This window comes from Anarrhichthys ocellatus, unplaced genomic scaffold (assembly GCF_004355925.1).
Source record: "Anarrhichthys ocellatus isolate YVR2014 unplaced genomic scaffold, GSC_Weel_1.0 scaffold17, whole genome shotgun sequence".
Taxonomy (NCBI): domain Eukaryota; kingdom Metazoa; phylum Chordata; class Actinopteri; order Perciformes; family Anarhichadidae; genus Anarrhichthys; species Anarrhichthys ocellatus.
The window spans coordinates 3,477,511-3,492,341 of record NW_022280047.1 but is presented as its reverse complement, the minus strand read 5'-3'; the positions used below and the strand labels follow the sequence as shown (position 1 = coordinate 3,492,341).

The 14,831-nt window shown below is 39.9% G+C and overlaps 2 protein-coding genes across 2 annotated transcripts in view; one reads left to right on the top strand and one right to left on the bottom strand.

The window, feature by feature from the left end:
* Nucleotides 1-5,312, top strand: part of rgs7bpa (regulator of G protein signaling 7 binding protein a) — a 7,180-nt gene extending 1,868 nt beyond the window's left edge. Inside the window, exons 3-6 of the mRNA XM_031856547.1 lie at nt 2,376-2,506; nt 2,917-3,061; nt 3,972-4,042; nt 4,252-5,312. Coding sequence (XP_031712407.1) covers nt 2,376-2,506; nt 2,917-3,061; nt 3,972-4,042; nt 4,252-4,343 — 439 coding nt within the window. The 3' untranslated portion in view covers nt 4,344-5,312. The remainder of the gene's footprint in view (nt 1-2,375; nt 2,507-2,916; nt 3,062-3,971; nt 4,043-4,251) is intronic.
* An 896-nt stretch (nt 5,313-6,208) lies between these two features.
* Nucleotides 6,209-14,460, bottom strand: c7a (complement component 7a). The gene is made up of 18 exons (XM_031856546.1): nt 14,341-14,460; nt 14,093-14,154; nt 13,857-13,935; nt 13,507-13,648; nt 13,275-13,419; nt 13,055-13,193; nt 11,747-11,890; nt 11,402-11,645; nt 10,530-10,643; nt 10,259-10,425; nt 9,905-10,133; nt 9,495-9,666; nt 9,275-9,362; nt 8,678-8,810; nt 7,263-7,451; nt 6,985-7,078; nt 6,692-6,879; nt 6,209-6,595 (listed from the first exon to the last, which is right to left on the bottom strand). Exons 1-18 carry the CDS (start codon nt 14,344-14,346, stop codon nt 6,390-6,392), a joined length of 2,541 nt encoding a protein of 846 aa, XP_031712406.1. The 5' UTR covers nt 14,347-14,460; the 3' UTR covers nt 6,209-6,389.
* Nucleotides 14,461-14,831: the final 371 nt, after the last annotated feature.

Below are 14,831 nucleotides of genomic sequence, written 5' to 3'. Positions count from 1 at the left end.
GGGGGTCTCTCTTTGAACAATGGATATTATTATTTTCTAGAGTTCACAATATTATAAGAATCCATATCCTTGACTTTATCTCTCCTTAAAAAAAAGATAAACAGTCAATGCAACGTGATCAGACGATATGAGGTGGTTAAAATAGTGGTTTGTTTACACTAGAGGTTTTGTTGAAGATAGGGCAAAACAGCTGCGATAGAAGCTTGACGTGTCTGTTGACTTGGCCTGCACTCTCCATTGAGCACAACATCTACTCCACATTGATGCCAGTGGAAGAAGGGCAAAGTGAGGCTTGGGATTTGAAGGTCCTCAGTGACGCTAAGATGCCAGTTGACTTGGCAAGCTCAAATTTACTTAAATAACAATTGGACAGACTGAAGCCAGTGGTGAGGGGGATTTGGAAAGACGTTCTGCAGTGCTAGCTGCTTGCCAAAGCCTGGGCGCTATTGGAACAATAACAGCATCAGGTTTACTATAGCCCATCTTCCTCCTACATACACATTTGCTGGAGACCTGCAAAATCATTCAATGATCTCCATTAAATATTAGCCTGCCATATTTTTCATTGGCACGCATTTAAATGTGTTAGGCTGTACTCTACTCTACTCTGTAACCCATTTCCTGCCTCAATAATTAATCCACTTGCTATATATTTACAGCGATTTAAGAATGCATATCCTTCACTGTCTGTTACATGCATGACAAAATCTTTCCATTTAATATATGGAGGCTTTTTATGCATGTGTGTCACACACTCGTATGGTTAGCTAGCAAGCATGTCTACTGCATGCTTCCTGTCATAAGGATACATGAATCATACAACATCCAATGTACAGGGACATCTCAGTTGCATTTTTTATAACAAGGCTTTAATGACATCTTATTCAAATCATTTGAGAAACAGAGCAGTCTGTACTTCTTTTTCACATATATGGCTCGTAATTATACAGCTAGATACAGTTATACCTCCAAGCCAACAAGTACCATCAATTATAGTCGTGTGCTTGAATTTTCTGCCGTTGCTTCAGAAAAAGAGACGGTTTAGCAGCTTTAGAGAAAACTCTAAGTTTCCACTGATAGCAGCATCAACGTCACTGTCATAATACTCTAAACCTCCTCCTCAATGTCCGTCTCCACTGCCAGAGACACAGGGCTTGAATTAGACAGCACAGATCATTCCCCTTTAATCAAATAAAGCCAGTGTGTCTGAATGGTTTGAGTGATGCAGGGCCTCTCCGATGTGCTAGAGGAAAGCTGATAAGCAGGATATAGCATTGATGACAGCTCTGCTTTAGCAACAGTATACTGTAGAAGGCAGCACTGTGACAAAACAAGGATGGGAAGGAGAGGCTTGCTGTTGGAAGAGGGGAATGCAACAGCATGATTTGTGTGAAAAATATTTGCACCAGGTGCAAGTTTCACACCTTCCATCGCTGTCACTTTCCCCTGTGATATCACACCCACTGGATATCACCTGCTGTAGTTCCCCTTTGAACACCAGATCTATATGGTCTTGAAGCTACTGCGGTGTCTTTTAAAAGCTAGTGATCAGCTCTGGGTAAATAAAAAATACTCAGATGGGGGTTTTATGTTTGAACGTCTCCACTGAATTTTATTTACACATTCTCAGATGGTTAAACATACAAAAAAATATGGACACACAATAAGATAATCAAGCAAAATCCAGCCAGTTGCAATTTTGACCCCGTCTGCTGTTGACATAAAGAAATAGAAACAGGTCTAAAGAAACAGACCACTCCTATTTATTCATCCTTAATGCAAACTCCAGCGTATCTCTCATCTCATCGTGGTTTAAATTTGGGAAACTTTTTTTATGTGATTATGTGAGTTTATGACCCCTTCTGATATTAGTTATTTTTAATTTGTATGAAAGATACTTCAAAATATTAAATGATGTTAGTGAGATGTGTAGTTGACTGTTTTATGAAGTGACATAGAAGATGTGCATTCTGAAACTGAAAATATTAAATTCCACTATCCACTCATGGATTAATCCAGTCCATCATATAGTATTTAAGGAATAATTAAGTTAGGTGAATTTGACTCTTTACTTCACTATTAGCCACACTATTTTACTTTTTTCCCAGTTACCCAAACTAGGCAATGTCTTGCCTTTTTATGCAGTTTGGAATCTATATGCTGAGCACTGATCAAAGGAACTGCTAGGGCTAGGTGTAGCACATACACATAAAGTAACTGAGCTCAACAAGTCTAAACTCATCAGTCAACTTTCGTTTTGTATTAATTTGTAATAAATTATTTTTTTATTTGTTTCCATATTGTATTGTACCCAGAGTTCATCGGGTTCCAGCTGTCCAGTAACCGTTCTGTGTTCTAACTATGTGTCATCTCAGGCCAGAGGACGGGGAGATCCACCCTGAGATCTGTAGGCTCTTCATCCAGCTGCAGTGCTGTCTGGAGATGTACATCACTGAGATGCTCAAATCTGTCTGCTTGCTGGGCTCCCTGCAGCTTCACAGGAAAGGTTAATACATGAACAAGCCTCATGGCATAGCTGTTGAGTTTGGGTGTATACGCATGTTATATACAGCATGCTTTGTTTGTCTTTTTAAAAATGTAATTCATTTAAAACAAATGACAAAGAACTCAGACTAGCAGATTTTAAAATATATACACAGATGTAATTATTTATTGACAGCTTTCAACATGTTTTATTATTCAGAATATCATCTAAAACTTCACCGGCAGCCTAATCAACAAACCTGGATATATGCGTACCAATATAAACAAGTGCTTCTGTACATCTTTCATAAACAAAGACAAAACATGTGATCGAACGGGTCATTTTATGTCCGTTTTTTTTCGTCCTTGTTTCCCCTTTGTTTAATGTAGTGGTGACACATGTTTAGGCTCGCTGCTCTCTATGTGCTTTAGGTAAGGATGGCTGTGGCCCTACCGGGGTCGAAAGTAAGACGGAGGAGAGCTCAGACATCCCCATCCTGGAGGACACCTCTTCTTCCCCCACTGACTTTCCTCAGCTCTACTGGCTGGTGGCCACTGACATAGAAAACATAGAAAGGTAGGTAGACAACGAATGTGTTGTGTCCTTCTGTGTGCGAGTGTAAGTGCTGTGTGTTTGTGTGTGTTTATTGATGTGTGAATAATTACATGTTCCTCGTTGTAGCGCGAGTGTCAGCAAACATAATGCAAAGTATGCCACTATTTTTTTGTCACTTTACAGGGTTGAAAAGATCAGCGATGCGTCAACAGGTTGCTTCATAACATTCATTATTTTCTTTAAAATATATATTTAATGAAATCACTTAATTTAATTACATCCCACCTCAAATCTTCCTCTTTCAACCTCACTAATAATGTAATAGTTGGTCATTTACAGCTTGCTTTGTTAAATATTTTTTCTTATGAAGATATAATTGCATAGCAGTAAAGGAAAATACAGATTCTATAAATTACCAGATGTTTTTGTGCAATGCCAACCCACAGTATTTACAACCGACTGTACTTGGCAGAGTTGACAAAAAGACTATAGATTATATATATTAATCTATAACATCATATTAATATACTAATCTATAGCATCTATATATTTATATATAGATTCCTTAAAAACACAGAGTCAAATTATGAAAACTGTAAAACATCCAGTTTTACTTGGGATGTTGCAACATAGACTGTTTGCAAACTACTTGAACAATTCCTGACATATTGAGGTGGCATCTCGTCGTCACAGAGCGCACTGTGCTTTGTCAGAGCGTGTATAATATTAGCTGCTGAAATTAGACTGATACATTTTATCATGCCGCATACAATTTACTTAAGATGTATTTTTAGATGACACTGCAAAAATGGGGCAGGTGAGCATTTGCTAAAGTTGTGTGTGTGTGTGTGTGTGTGTGTGTGTGTGTTTGTGTGTAAATACAGTGCATGAAAGATGCTCTACATTAAAGCCCTTACTTGTGTTGTTGCAGGGATATGAGGGAGATGAAGAACCTTCTCAGTAAACTCAGGGAGACAATGCCTTTACCATTGAAGAACCAAGGTGAGACTTATTTAGCTTCACCCAATTACACACACATCCCCAAACACACCTCAACCCCAGAGCAGTGACACTTTCTCAGTCTTTTATAGTCGAAAAAGCATCGCCAGTTCATTGAGATGAAGACTGGCTTAAAGAAAAACACATATCTAAAACTAACACAAATGTCTAACTTGGCAGTGTTCTGCTCTGCCGTGTGTTCTTGTGCCCAGATGACAGCAGTTTGCTGAACCTGACTCCCTACCCACTGGTCCGACAGAGGAAGAGGCGGTTCTTTGGGCTCTGTTGCCTGGTAACCAGCTAAGGGCCCCGCCTTCGTGGGTAGGAGGCGGCAACAAAGACACCATCACCCACTGTCCTTCACCACTTGTGTCTCCCACCAATCTATTACTGCCATTTTCAAATAAATTGTCTCTTTCTCTTTTTTTTTAAAAGGCTGCCCATTTTATAATTTTATTTTGTGATACAAAGAAGAATTGTAACTGCAATGTGATGAAAACAAAAGTCATGAACATATATTTTAAGATATTTTGCAACAAATTTTCCCTTTTTTGGTAAAACAAGTCAGATATTTGCTTGTCCAATGTAAAAGAGAATGAGAGGTCATTTGAGATCGTGTCAATGTTCATTTACTTCTGCAAACCCGAGTGAATGAAATGAGGGTTCATGTAAAAAAAAGGGAATGTAATTGTCAGTTTTTGTCAGAAATAATGTGTTAACTTATGAACAGAAGCCATCTGAATATTCCACGATGGCAGTTGCAAAGACAAAGTTATATCTTCGTATGTCAAAGCTGAGATGAGAGGTTTGTGCAGGGTAAGTTTGTTGTGTATTACAGTATCTGTTTTCTGTTTCTTGCTGTTTTTTCTTCTTAATGTACTTAATTTAGTCTTCCATAAACCAAGTACCTGTATCCAACTTTACCTTTCCAGCTTCAAAATGGAATATATGATACAATACTCAAAAAGAAAACTTCTTTGCACACAATATCTATCTATAAATTGAGACATTAGACTTGTATATACACATACTCTCTTTACGCAATGCTCTCTGGATTGTTTCAAAGATGGAGATGGCTGGTAAATATTCTGATTGTTGGTGTAAACAGGGAGGGTCTCCCTCTGTCTCAGGCAGTCCAGTGCAGACAGAGGCCAGGCAGCATGGTTCTTGCTTATTAATGATAGTGATCAATGTTTATGGCACGGTGAAGGTACAGTAGTCAAAGCTGATATAGGTCATTTTACATTGTTAATAAAACTTTTGTTATTGAAACTAATCATCTAGTCTTGGAATTGTCTTGCATGTAATCTACTGAATTTTCACTGGGTGGAGACAAACTATCAAAAATGTCCCATTTGTCTGACACGTCTATCTTGGAGAAGGGTACTAAGATAGATGGAGGTACAGAACGGGGAAATGAGAGAAAAGCAAGAAGATATTTTATTAGGTCTATAACAAGCAGCGTTTGTCTGTGTTTACTGAGGGCTGGAGAAATAGAGTGAAAAAGAGAATTTACCGTCAGACAGGATTTAGCTGGTCACCTTTTGCTGCTGGAAGTAAGTATATTTTTTTATCAGTAAAGGAAAAGCTTGAAAGTTTTGTCATTATGTAGTGATAAGTGGCTGACATGATTTATTTCAAGGATACTCGTCAACCCCAAAATTTGGCCGACTGTATACTATTATATTTGTTATAATCTAAACATGCAGGTTAGGTGAATTATGACTCTAAATTGCCTGTAGATGTGTGTCTTTTAACAAATGGGTGACATGTCTACTGAATGCAGGGATACACAGAAGCTATACACCGGAACAGCACAATATAATGAATGGTTTATGTTACAGTATTGTATATAAACTGTTGTAAATTGCTCTGAATAGAGACACTGTATATTTTTGCTGCCCAGTTCAAACCATGTTTCTCCAATATGGTGAAATGCCATTTTCATACAATACTGTATTTTGACTTTTGATCTCATATCTATAGCATACTATCCTGTGATTTTCATGACATTTATATGGCATATTGTACTATGTCCATTTCGACCTTTTTATGGAATACTACATTATAACTTTTAGCTGGTGTCACACAGTTTACAGGCAGGTTCAGACACACATGCACTCACACCTTCAGAGGGCAACTAGCTAGAATACATTTTCAGCAGATCCATTTACCATTTTGCTATTTATTCGTTGTTTTGATAGTTTTACATTATGGTTTTATACATGCATAACGATGTTCTTTATCAATTTGGTGAAGCGGTAACATTTGATACAATACTAATTCACCGGAAAAATATGAGGAGAGTGTCATAGAGGATTAATGTGTAAAGGAAGGTGGAGATTTAAAGTCATATGGTCAATCCCGCATCTTCAGCAGTACAAGGCAGGATACTGACAACTGACAGCGTTCCTCCCTTACATCTCCGTAGTCCTGTTTCACACTCGCTCATGGTCTGAGACACTGAGGTTGCATCCTCCCCAACTTTTACACACACATTTAATCCCGGCGTCAAGCAATCTGCAGAGTCCTTGCAGCGACACTCGTTGGTTTGATCTAAATGAATGGTGTGAAGACAAATGGGATCAATTACTACAAACTGCAAATACTGTACGTTGCCATTGATTGTTTGTAACTATTAGATGTCCCCACCGTCACAGGTCTCCCACATGTGACAGTTGATGCAGCCTGTTGTGTTGTGCTCCGGCCACTTGCATGCGCTGTCCTCTGCTATAGTATAGTTCTTCCCCATACACTGCAGAGCATGCATTTTGCAGACATTCAGAAGGACTGATTTTGTATTCACAGGATTAGTGGCGCACACCTCCAAAGATGATGAACTGGTGACAAAAATCATCATCAAACACAATAACCACAAAAACAAAATAATTATTGAAATCCGTCCAATTTGCAAAGTGTCACATGGACAAAGTTATGAAACATACCGGCACTCAAAAGGCATTTTGCAAACACATTTTCCTTTGGAAGACTTTTCCCACGGTTTACATTGCACGACAGGAGAGCTGCGTTGTTGTGGTACTGTGGGATACATAGAAATCATTCTCCCACATTGCTGACATCCATGGATGCAACGAGAAAATTATAGTACATGGAACATTAAAGAATGAATGAAAAGTAGGGCACAATCACATCTTGTTACACAGCAGTTCCAAGCAGTCTGCTAGATGACTAAAAGGCCTATACACCTTGAAGTAAAATGTACCTGGGCTGCATTTGATGTTTGCTGGATCTGGTGAAAAATGCAGACTGGGGTCACATATAACCGTTGGTTCTCCTAGTAGCTGTCTACCTGCTGGACAGGACAAGGTGACTGTCTCCCCTATGCCATAGCCCTGCTTTAAAGGAGAGGCTGTGACGTCATCAGAGAGGGACTGAATGTTGCACCTGGGGACTGAAAGAAAAGCGGACTTCAACAGAGTAACGCTGTAATTCATTGTGATCGTAAATGTTAAACTTTGGTTCTAACCCATACAGGGTCCACCCTCTACTTGGCTCTGAAGGTATCACAAACAAAATGATAACAATCATCATTCGCCCAGGTGTAGAATATCAGGACGTGCCTACCCGAATGTGTGCGGACCCCACAGTATATAAGGCAGCATACCCCGCTGCTAAACCATTCTTTTTTTCTCTTCAGTCAATTTGCCCACTGCTTGACTTGGACATGTCAAGCTCCCTTTCAGGGTCCATAATTACTGGAATGACACAGAACTGGTGTAGAGGGTGGGAATGCATGGTGTCTACCGCTTGTCTGTTTGACCCCTGCAAGGTCAGGCCATGGCTCTACCAAGTTTCGCTACGTGCTACCTGGGTTAGCTGGAGCACCCTACTTCTCCGCTGCGGCAGCCTATAGGTTATTAAGAAGTAGGTTGCCCCTGCTGCTCTTAATATCCTTGCTGAAGCGGGCTTAGGATAGTTTAGCAGCATTGTGTGCTGCCTTATATACTGGGCCCTCACATATTCAGGTAGTCACATCCTCGTTGGCTGGCTACGCTTATGCAAAATGTCAGTGGGCGAATGCATGCTCGTGATTGAAGGAGAGTATTACCCATCGAGAACAAGCCCCCAGTAAGAGCGCCAGGCTTTGAAGCAAATTAAAAATAGTGGAATTACAATATCCGAGTGCGTTATGTGAGGCCGGGCCCAAAAACACTTTTCCCGATAGACTTAGATTGGGAGAGAGACGTATGTATCTCGGTGGATAATCTTTTTTAGGTAAATTAACTTCCCCGTACAAACACTTGAATAGCCCTCATTTTAACCTTTAGGTCCGAAAAGTTGTAAACTACACTTATAGCGGAATCCAGAGTTATTGTCCTTCCACCGTTCATGTGAATGAGAAGGAGGCAGGGCCGAGGGCCGGGAAGTGGGGTTAAGGCTATCTCACTTGCTCTATGGGCCCAGTGATGCGAAAGATCAACGGGAAATCTGGGTATTTTAAATTAAATTCTGCAATCGGAAGTCAAGCTTTTTTTGCTACATGCGCCACTGAGTAACTTGGATAGCAATGAATGGGGTGTCAGCTCGGACACTGTATCCAGTTTTCTTTATACATCCAGAATGGAGTCCTTATTGAACTAGGATTACAATATCCTTACCTTTATTATAGGTACTCACCTGTACACAGTCCAGGGCTGGTAGACCAGGTTTGATTAGCAGTGCATTCTAGGATGCTGTCACCAGCGAGATAAAAACTGCCAGTACAGGTGTACTCAACCATACTACCCACAAGGTAAATGTCCTTAGGGACCTGTGGAGACAAGAAGGGTATTAAGTTCCATTTTTCCAGTTTTGATTTTATGTACAGATCTCTTACAAAGCAACAGAAATTAGGAACTGAAATATAAATGTGACTCCATGCCATTAAGCCAGGCTCATTTCCCTTTATTGGAGGCACATGAAATATTTAATTTCACATACACAAAAACATTTCCCACATTGCCTGTTGTTTTCATGTTGGGTCTCAAATGTGCTTTAGAGGCATTCTTATATTTACCAAAAGATATCATTTCTCCATATTAAAGCCTTTGGTAAATTAGGCTGACTGATATAAAGACAAAGTAAGTAATATGAGGACACTAAACTGTGCCCTTCTTGGACATAGAAGGGCACAGTTTAGCTTGAAAATCAATTTGTGTGATCATGAACATATTCAATCTTTTCAATAGTTTGTTATGCAATGTACGGTATATAGATGTTTGGCTTAATCTTCACCAGGATGTAGCCGTTGATTAGAACAGGTGGGTTTCCACACGTCTGACTTGCTGGGAGAGTTTGGTCAAAGCAAAGAGGCTCCATTGTTCTGTAAAGAAATAAATAGTTTTAAAAAATAAAGATGTTGTAAAGTGTTGATGTTGTGAAACTTCCTTCGATGCAGAGAACCCTGGTGCCTGTTACAATAGTGTTGCAAAATTAAACTTAAACTCGCTCTGACTTTAAGTATTGCAGGTCTTGGTCTTCACAGTCAGACGTCTCAGTGGGTTCTCCGATACATTGTTGACCCCCGTTCTGAGGAGTGGGATTAGAGCAGCTACGTCTTCTTGATCTTCGACCCCCAGAGCACGATGACCAGGCTGACCAGCAGGCCCAACTGCCGTGGATCACTCCTTAATGGGCAGAAACAGAAAGGAAGAACGAGGGAGAAAGTGAGGAATATATTGCAGTCTGTGTGATATCATCCAATAAAGAGTGATTCATCTCTTCATTATCTCATCTAACTCTCAGAAAGGAATTGAATGAGCCTATTTAACAAAATGTCAACTATTTCCTTAAACATATCAAACCACCTTGAGACCAAAGTGACAGCAGTTGTAAAGAACCTGCCGAAAAATATGTAACACCCACCCTGCTGACCCTCCGCTTCACTTCCCTGCTCACAGGCCAGTCCTGATGTGCCAGGCTTACAGATGCATTTGCATTTATCTCCAACCATGACAACCATGCCATTGTTTCTGCAGGGCCGGCAGTGGCAGGTGTCGCTCTCAGTAAGGTACTGCTCTATGGCCCTGCGAAGGTAGAGTCTCTTCACCCCAGCACACTGAACCTCTTTCACCAGCTCTGACAGCGGCCGCAGCTGCCAAAACAAGAGAGAGATGGAGCGTTGTGTTATTTAATGAGATGACTTAAATGCATATATTGTGAATCCAACATTACGTTCACGCTTTTATAGTTCAAAATGCTTCTTTTACTCTCCCTCACTGTTTGTTTTATGACCTCTGGAGAAGATCGAACAGACTCAGCCCAGTTTGAGAACATTTCCCAGTTCCTGTCTGGATCAGAGAGATGCATGCCTTGCAGTGCTGCAATATGTTGGATGCCTCCTCCCTGCACATTCACTTTTTGCACATGATTTCTCCTGGTACTACCTATTTTGAAAAGATTTGCAGAGATGAAGAATGACAGAATGATTCAGAAAAGGCAAGTGATTTCAGAGGCTGGTGTGTTTGTAGTATTAACAATAAAATTGTACCACTGCTTGATTGGCTTTGATCTTGACCACTCTTGCAGACCGTTTTGTAGATGGGGAATATAAGAACCCAACGTTTAGTCCTCTCACATTCATTATACTGAGTGCTTGTGCTGACTTTGAAACAAAATGAAAGGAAAAAGACAAACAAAAGTCAGTGTCAGAAATGAACAGCAGGATTGAGGCAGCGCTTCATGAGCGGCAATTTGATCAATCAGATTGACAATTGAAAAAAACATCTAATACTTCTAATACCAATACAATTGCATCCAACCACAGTTTCTATGGTTGCATTTAAACCACTGAACATTAAAAAAACTTTAAATTATTATTTGTTATTTTGGAAATTCTATGTGCCCTTTGTGACAATTTAAAATAGTCTGATGCACCCTTCATTTCTAAATGCATCAAGAAACATATTGATATTGCATATTTATTCAAATTTTGATGCAAATATCAAAACACATTTCAGAAAAGCAAAATAGATTAAATTCTAGAGTAGGTTATTTGCTTTTATGAAATGTATTCAGGGAAAAAACATTCTGATGACATTTTCCCTAAAATATACATTTCAAATATATAATTTAGCCATGTTGTCAATGGTGAACAATGTGATCTAGTTCTATTTATTTTTTATTTTTGTCACGTTCATATATAAAACTTTTACAAATAAAAGACAACTAGGCACCATTAGAATAATTATGATTGTCAACCACCAGTATGTGAAGTAAAAGGTACTTTCTTCCCGTTATGTCCAATAGTGGAAATTAAAGTTTCTCAAAAACACGACATGCTGAATTTGTCAGGTGCCTGAAGATTCACTATTCTTTGATTAAAGCATACAATGAAGCTGTTGATGATATATGAATCCTCACCCATTTGTCTTTCAGTTTCTTGATCAATCTTGGCGATGACCTTAAAGGAGCCTCCAAGGCTTCCTTCAGACAGGTAGTGTGTTCCAAACCTCTGTAAAACCTTCCTGTAGGCAGCGTAGTTGTAGACCGACGGGAGTTTAACCAGTGCCTTCCAGAACTCCTCAGATAGTGGGAGGTACTGATGAGAGGTGCTCTGGAACTGAGCTACCTCTATGTCACTCTTTAGAACCAATAGCTTCTGGTACTGGAAGGAATAGTATCACTTAATAAGTTTAGTTTTTGAAGTTTGATTTTCCTTTTCCATTCTCATACATTATCACTGGGATCTACAGGTTCAACACACACCTGGGTCCTGTCCTGAGTCTCGTGAAAGTCATAGTTGCTATATCCTGTCGTGGTCCCGGTCACTGTCTCTCTCTTGACAACGTCCTTCGCATAGTGCCATTTGCTGGAGTACATCTCATCACTGAAGTCATTCTGAACTTTAACCTGAGAACAGCACAGGTTTCACAATGTGAATTTAACAATTTAAAGCACCCAATCTTAAGAAAATTAAATAAATGTGCACAGAAACTGAAGATCTTGAGTATTCAAAACTACCCTGTGGAGTTTTTGACCACAGTGGTGATGGTGTAAGTAAGTAATGATTTCACCACTAAATTAACAGCATTCACAGAAGGTCTTACATGCACACCACAAGACTTCACCAATCTGCAGCATCGGTTATAACACTTAAAACTAAGCAACCTTTGTGGTAGTATGAGCTGAGGCAGCATTGTTATTCTCTCACATTTACCCCCTTTACACCTGGAACAAACATGCAAACTGTATCTGTTTGTCCTACCTAAACAAGGTAAATGTGCGTTAAAGGAGTAAATGCACCCAGAACACATTAACATCAAAGTACGATTGGATTCACCAGACACTATCTGGGGGTGGTCTGACTCACATTGTGATATGTGTAAATGTGTGACAACATCCTTTAGAAAAAAATTAGCTCAGCAAGTTTAAAAGGTCAGCTGCAAAAGCTGATTTAGAAATGAATTACGCCCATTCGTGGCATTGCTTGGCTTGACCTTGAATGCACCATTTTCGCATAACTTATTTGCATGGAGATCCAAGGATAGAGGTAAAGTGAATGCTCATTAACACCCGGTGTAATGCAAAGATGTCATTTTTCAGATAATATTTCCAGATACAGATCACATGTTAATACCAGGTGTTACTGGGGCCATTGTGGATGGTTGGGTCAACTAACCCAGTGTCTTTCACACCAGCGACAAGTCATGTCTTTGTATTTCTTGTCCTTGAAGGCTCAACCATCGTCACATTCTTTTCTCAACTTTAGTCGAGAAGCTTTAGTTGCCAAAAAAAATGAACCAGATCACAAAATGCATCGATATGAATGCACCGATAAAAAGAGGAAAAGAAGAAGAAGGCCACAAGTTGATGTAACAAACTAATAGATTAAATAAATGCTTTACAAATCAGGTAGAAGATATTGTCACGTGTTAATAGGCCTTAGGGATGCTGAGAAAACAAAGCTGTGGTCATGAACAATCTCTGCAGGGTACCTTTACAGTAAAAAGTGAGAGGACTCCAAGAGGAGTATCAATATTAATTGCAACTCTACATGTTTCCTGAGTGACCAACCATGAAGCTGTACTGGGTCGTACTAAGTGGCAGTCTGTAGAGAGCATTGTGGACACCGCTGTAGATGGAGCGACACTGTCCCCCAAAGCTCTTTGTGTTGATGACAGCGGCCCTCCGCTGCCCTGACACCACATCAAACCTACAGAAAGTATCCCAATGTTAAGCCTATGGTACGTGCTTCTGTGTTGGTGTATGGGTGCACAAACGATGTGTCGCTTACCCGCGTCCTAGGTGCTCAATTTGAGGCGGGGGAACTGACGTTAGACATACAATGTGTTTTCCAATGTCACAGCTACGTTCGTCATGTCCGTCTTCCTCACAGTCCTGATCTCCGTTACACAGCAGGGACTGGCTAATACACTGCCCTGTGGGTCCCAAGACAGACAAACAGCTCTGTGATTGTTATTTAATTCTGTGTGATTATGTGAAGTGAGCAGAGATTCTTTTCTAACCTGATCGACAGCGAAACCTGTCACCGCATCCATCCTCTAGAGGGCAGCCTTGTGTGGTTTCACAGGACCTGGTCTCAGTCCGCTCCCCATGACAGGGGTTCCCGTCAAACTGAGCGTAGACAGCCATAGCTCGGCTTCTTGTCTGTGACATACCACAATGTGACAAAGAAATATAAAAAAATATATACTAAGAAGCATTAAACTAAATATCTTCATCATTTAAAAAAAATGTACTTGCTAGTAAAATGTGTATTTTATCATCATTCTATAAAGGGTTTAACTTTAAGTTGTGCTAATAATTACCTAGAGAGAGAAGTGAACTAGTCAATACTAGAATTATTCGTCCTCACCTGTAATTTGGTGCAGCCATCACACTCTGACCAGTCACCATAAGGCCCCCACCGGCAATGAACCCTCTGGACACAAAACCTTGGGGATGAAATTTAAATCAAATGATTCGATAAATGAAACCCAATAGGTGTAATGAAACCAAATAATCATTGCTGTTATCATTTGTATCATTTATATTATATATATATATGTTGTTGTTTTAAATGTTGAAACAATAGAGCATTAACAGATTTACCCTTTGGGAGTGAAAATGAATAGCAGCCATGGCAGGGCCGCTAAAAAGAGTTGTGTAATGCTCTAAGGAAGTGAAGAAGAGAAGAGTAAAGGAGAGAAGAAGGCAAGAGAAGATGAGAGGTTTCAGCAGTAAACAGAGGACACAAAGTAAATGCTCAAATACTCAAAAATCTAATCTAAAATTATTGTGCAGAAATCTGAAGAAATAGGCTCGTGATTGTCCTGTTATTGAGTGTAAAATGTACTTGCCTTCATGGTGAGTGAAGAGCAGCAAACAGAAGAGTCTTGAAGAGGCTTTGGCGCTGCTCAGTTTTGTTCAAGTTAGGGAGTCAAACTCTTAGAGGAACATTCCTTGGAATTCATTGGGTTTCATGAGGGGAAAGGAAGATGTATTTGTGTGTGTGTGTGTGTGTGTGTGTGTGTGTGTGTGTGTGTGTGTGTGTGTGTGTGTGTGTGTGTGTGTGTGTGTGTGGGGGGGGGGGGGGGGTCTTTGTTTTGGACAAGAGAAAAGAACATATTTTGTGGAGCTGCCAAAATGCTCATTGTGAAACTGAAAAGTTTCCTCTTGGAGTGAGACTCTCTATCTGCTGTTCTTCTTCAGACTTTGATACAAGTATTTAAAAAATATTCCAAAAAAGCCCACAACAACATAACTACTACTTATTTTCTTAGTTGCCCGCAGCACTAAAGAAAGGTCTGGCTCCACACATTATCATTCTGGCACAACAGGAAAAAAACCG

What these genes read in the sequence shown, in the direction of transcription:
- c7a (XM_031856546.1), bottom strand. An exon ending in CAGGTTTCGCTGTCGATCAG is followed by an intron (nt 13,420 to 13,506) that starts GTTAGAAAAGAA and finishes TGGGACCCACAG; the next exon opens with GGCAGTGTATTAGCCAGTCC. An exon ending in CATGTGGGAGACCTGTGACG is followed by an intron (nt 6,596 to 6,691) that starts GTGGGGACATCT and finishes CCATTCATTTAG; the next exon opens with ATCAAACCAACGAGTGTCGC.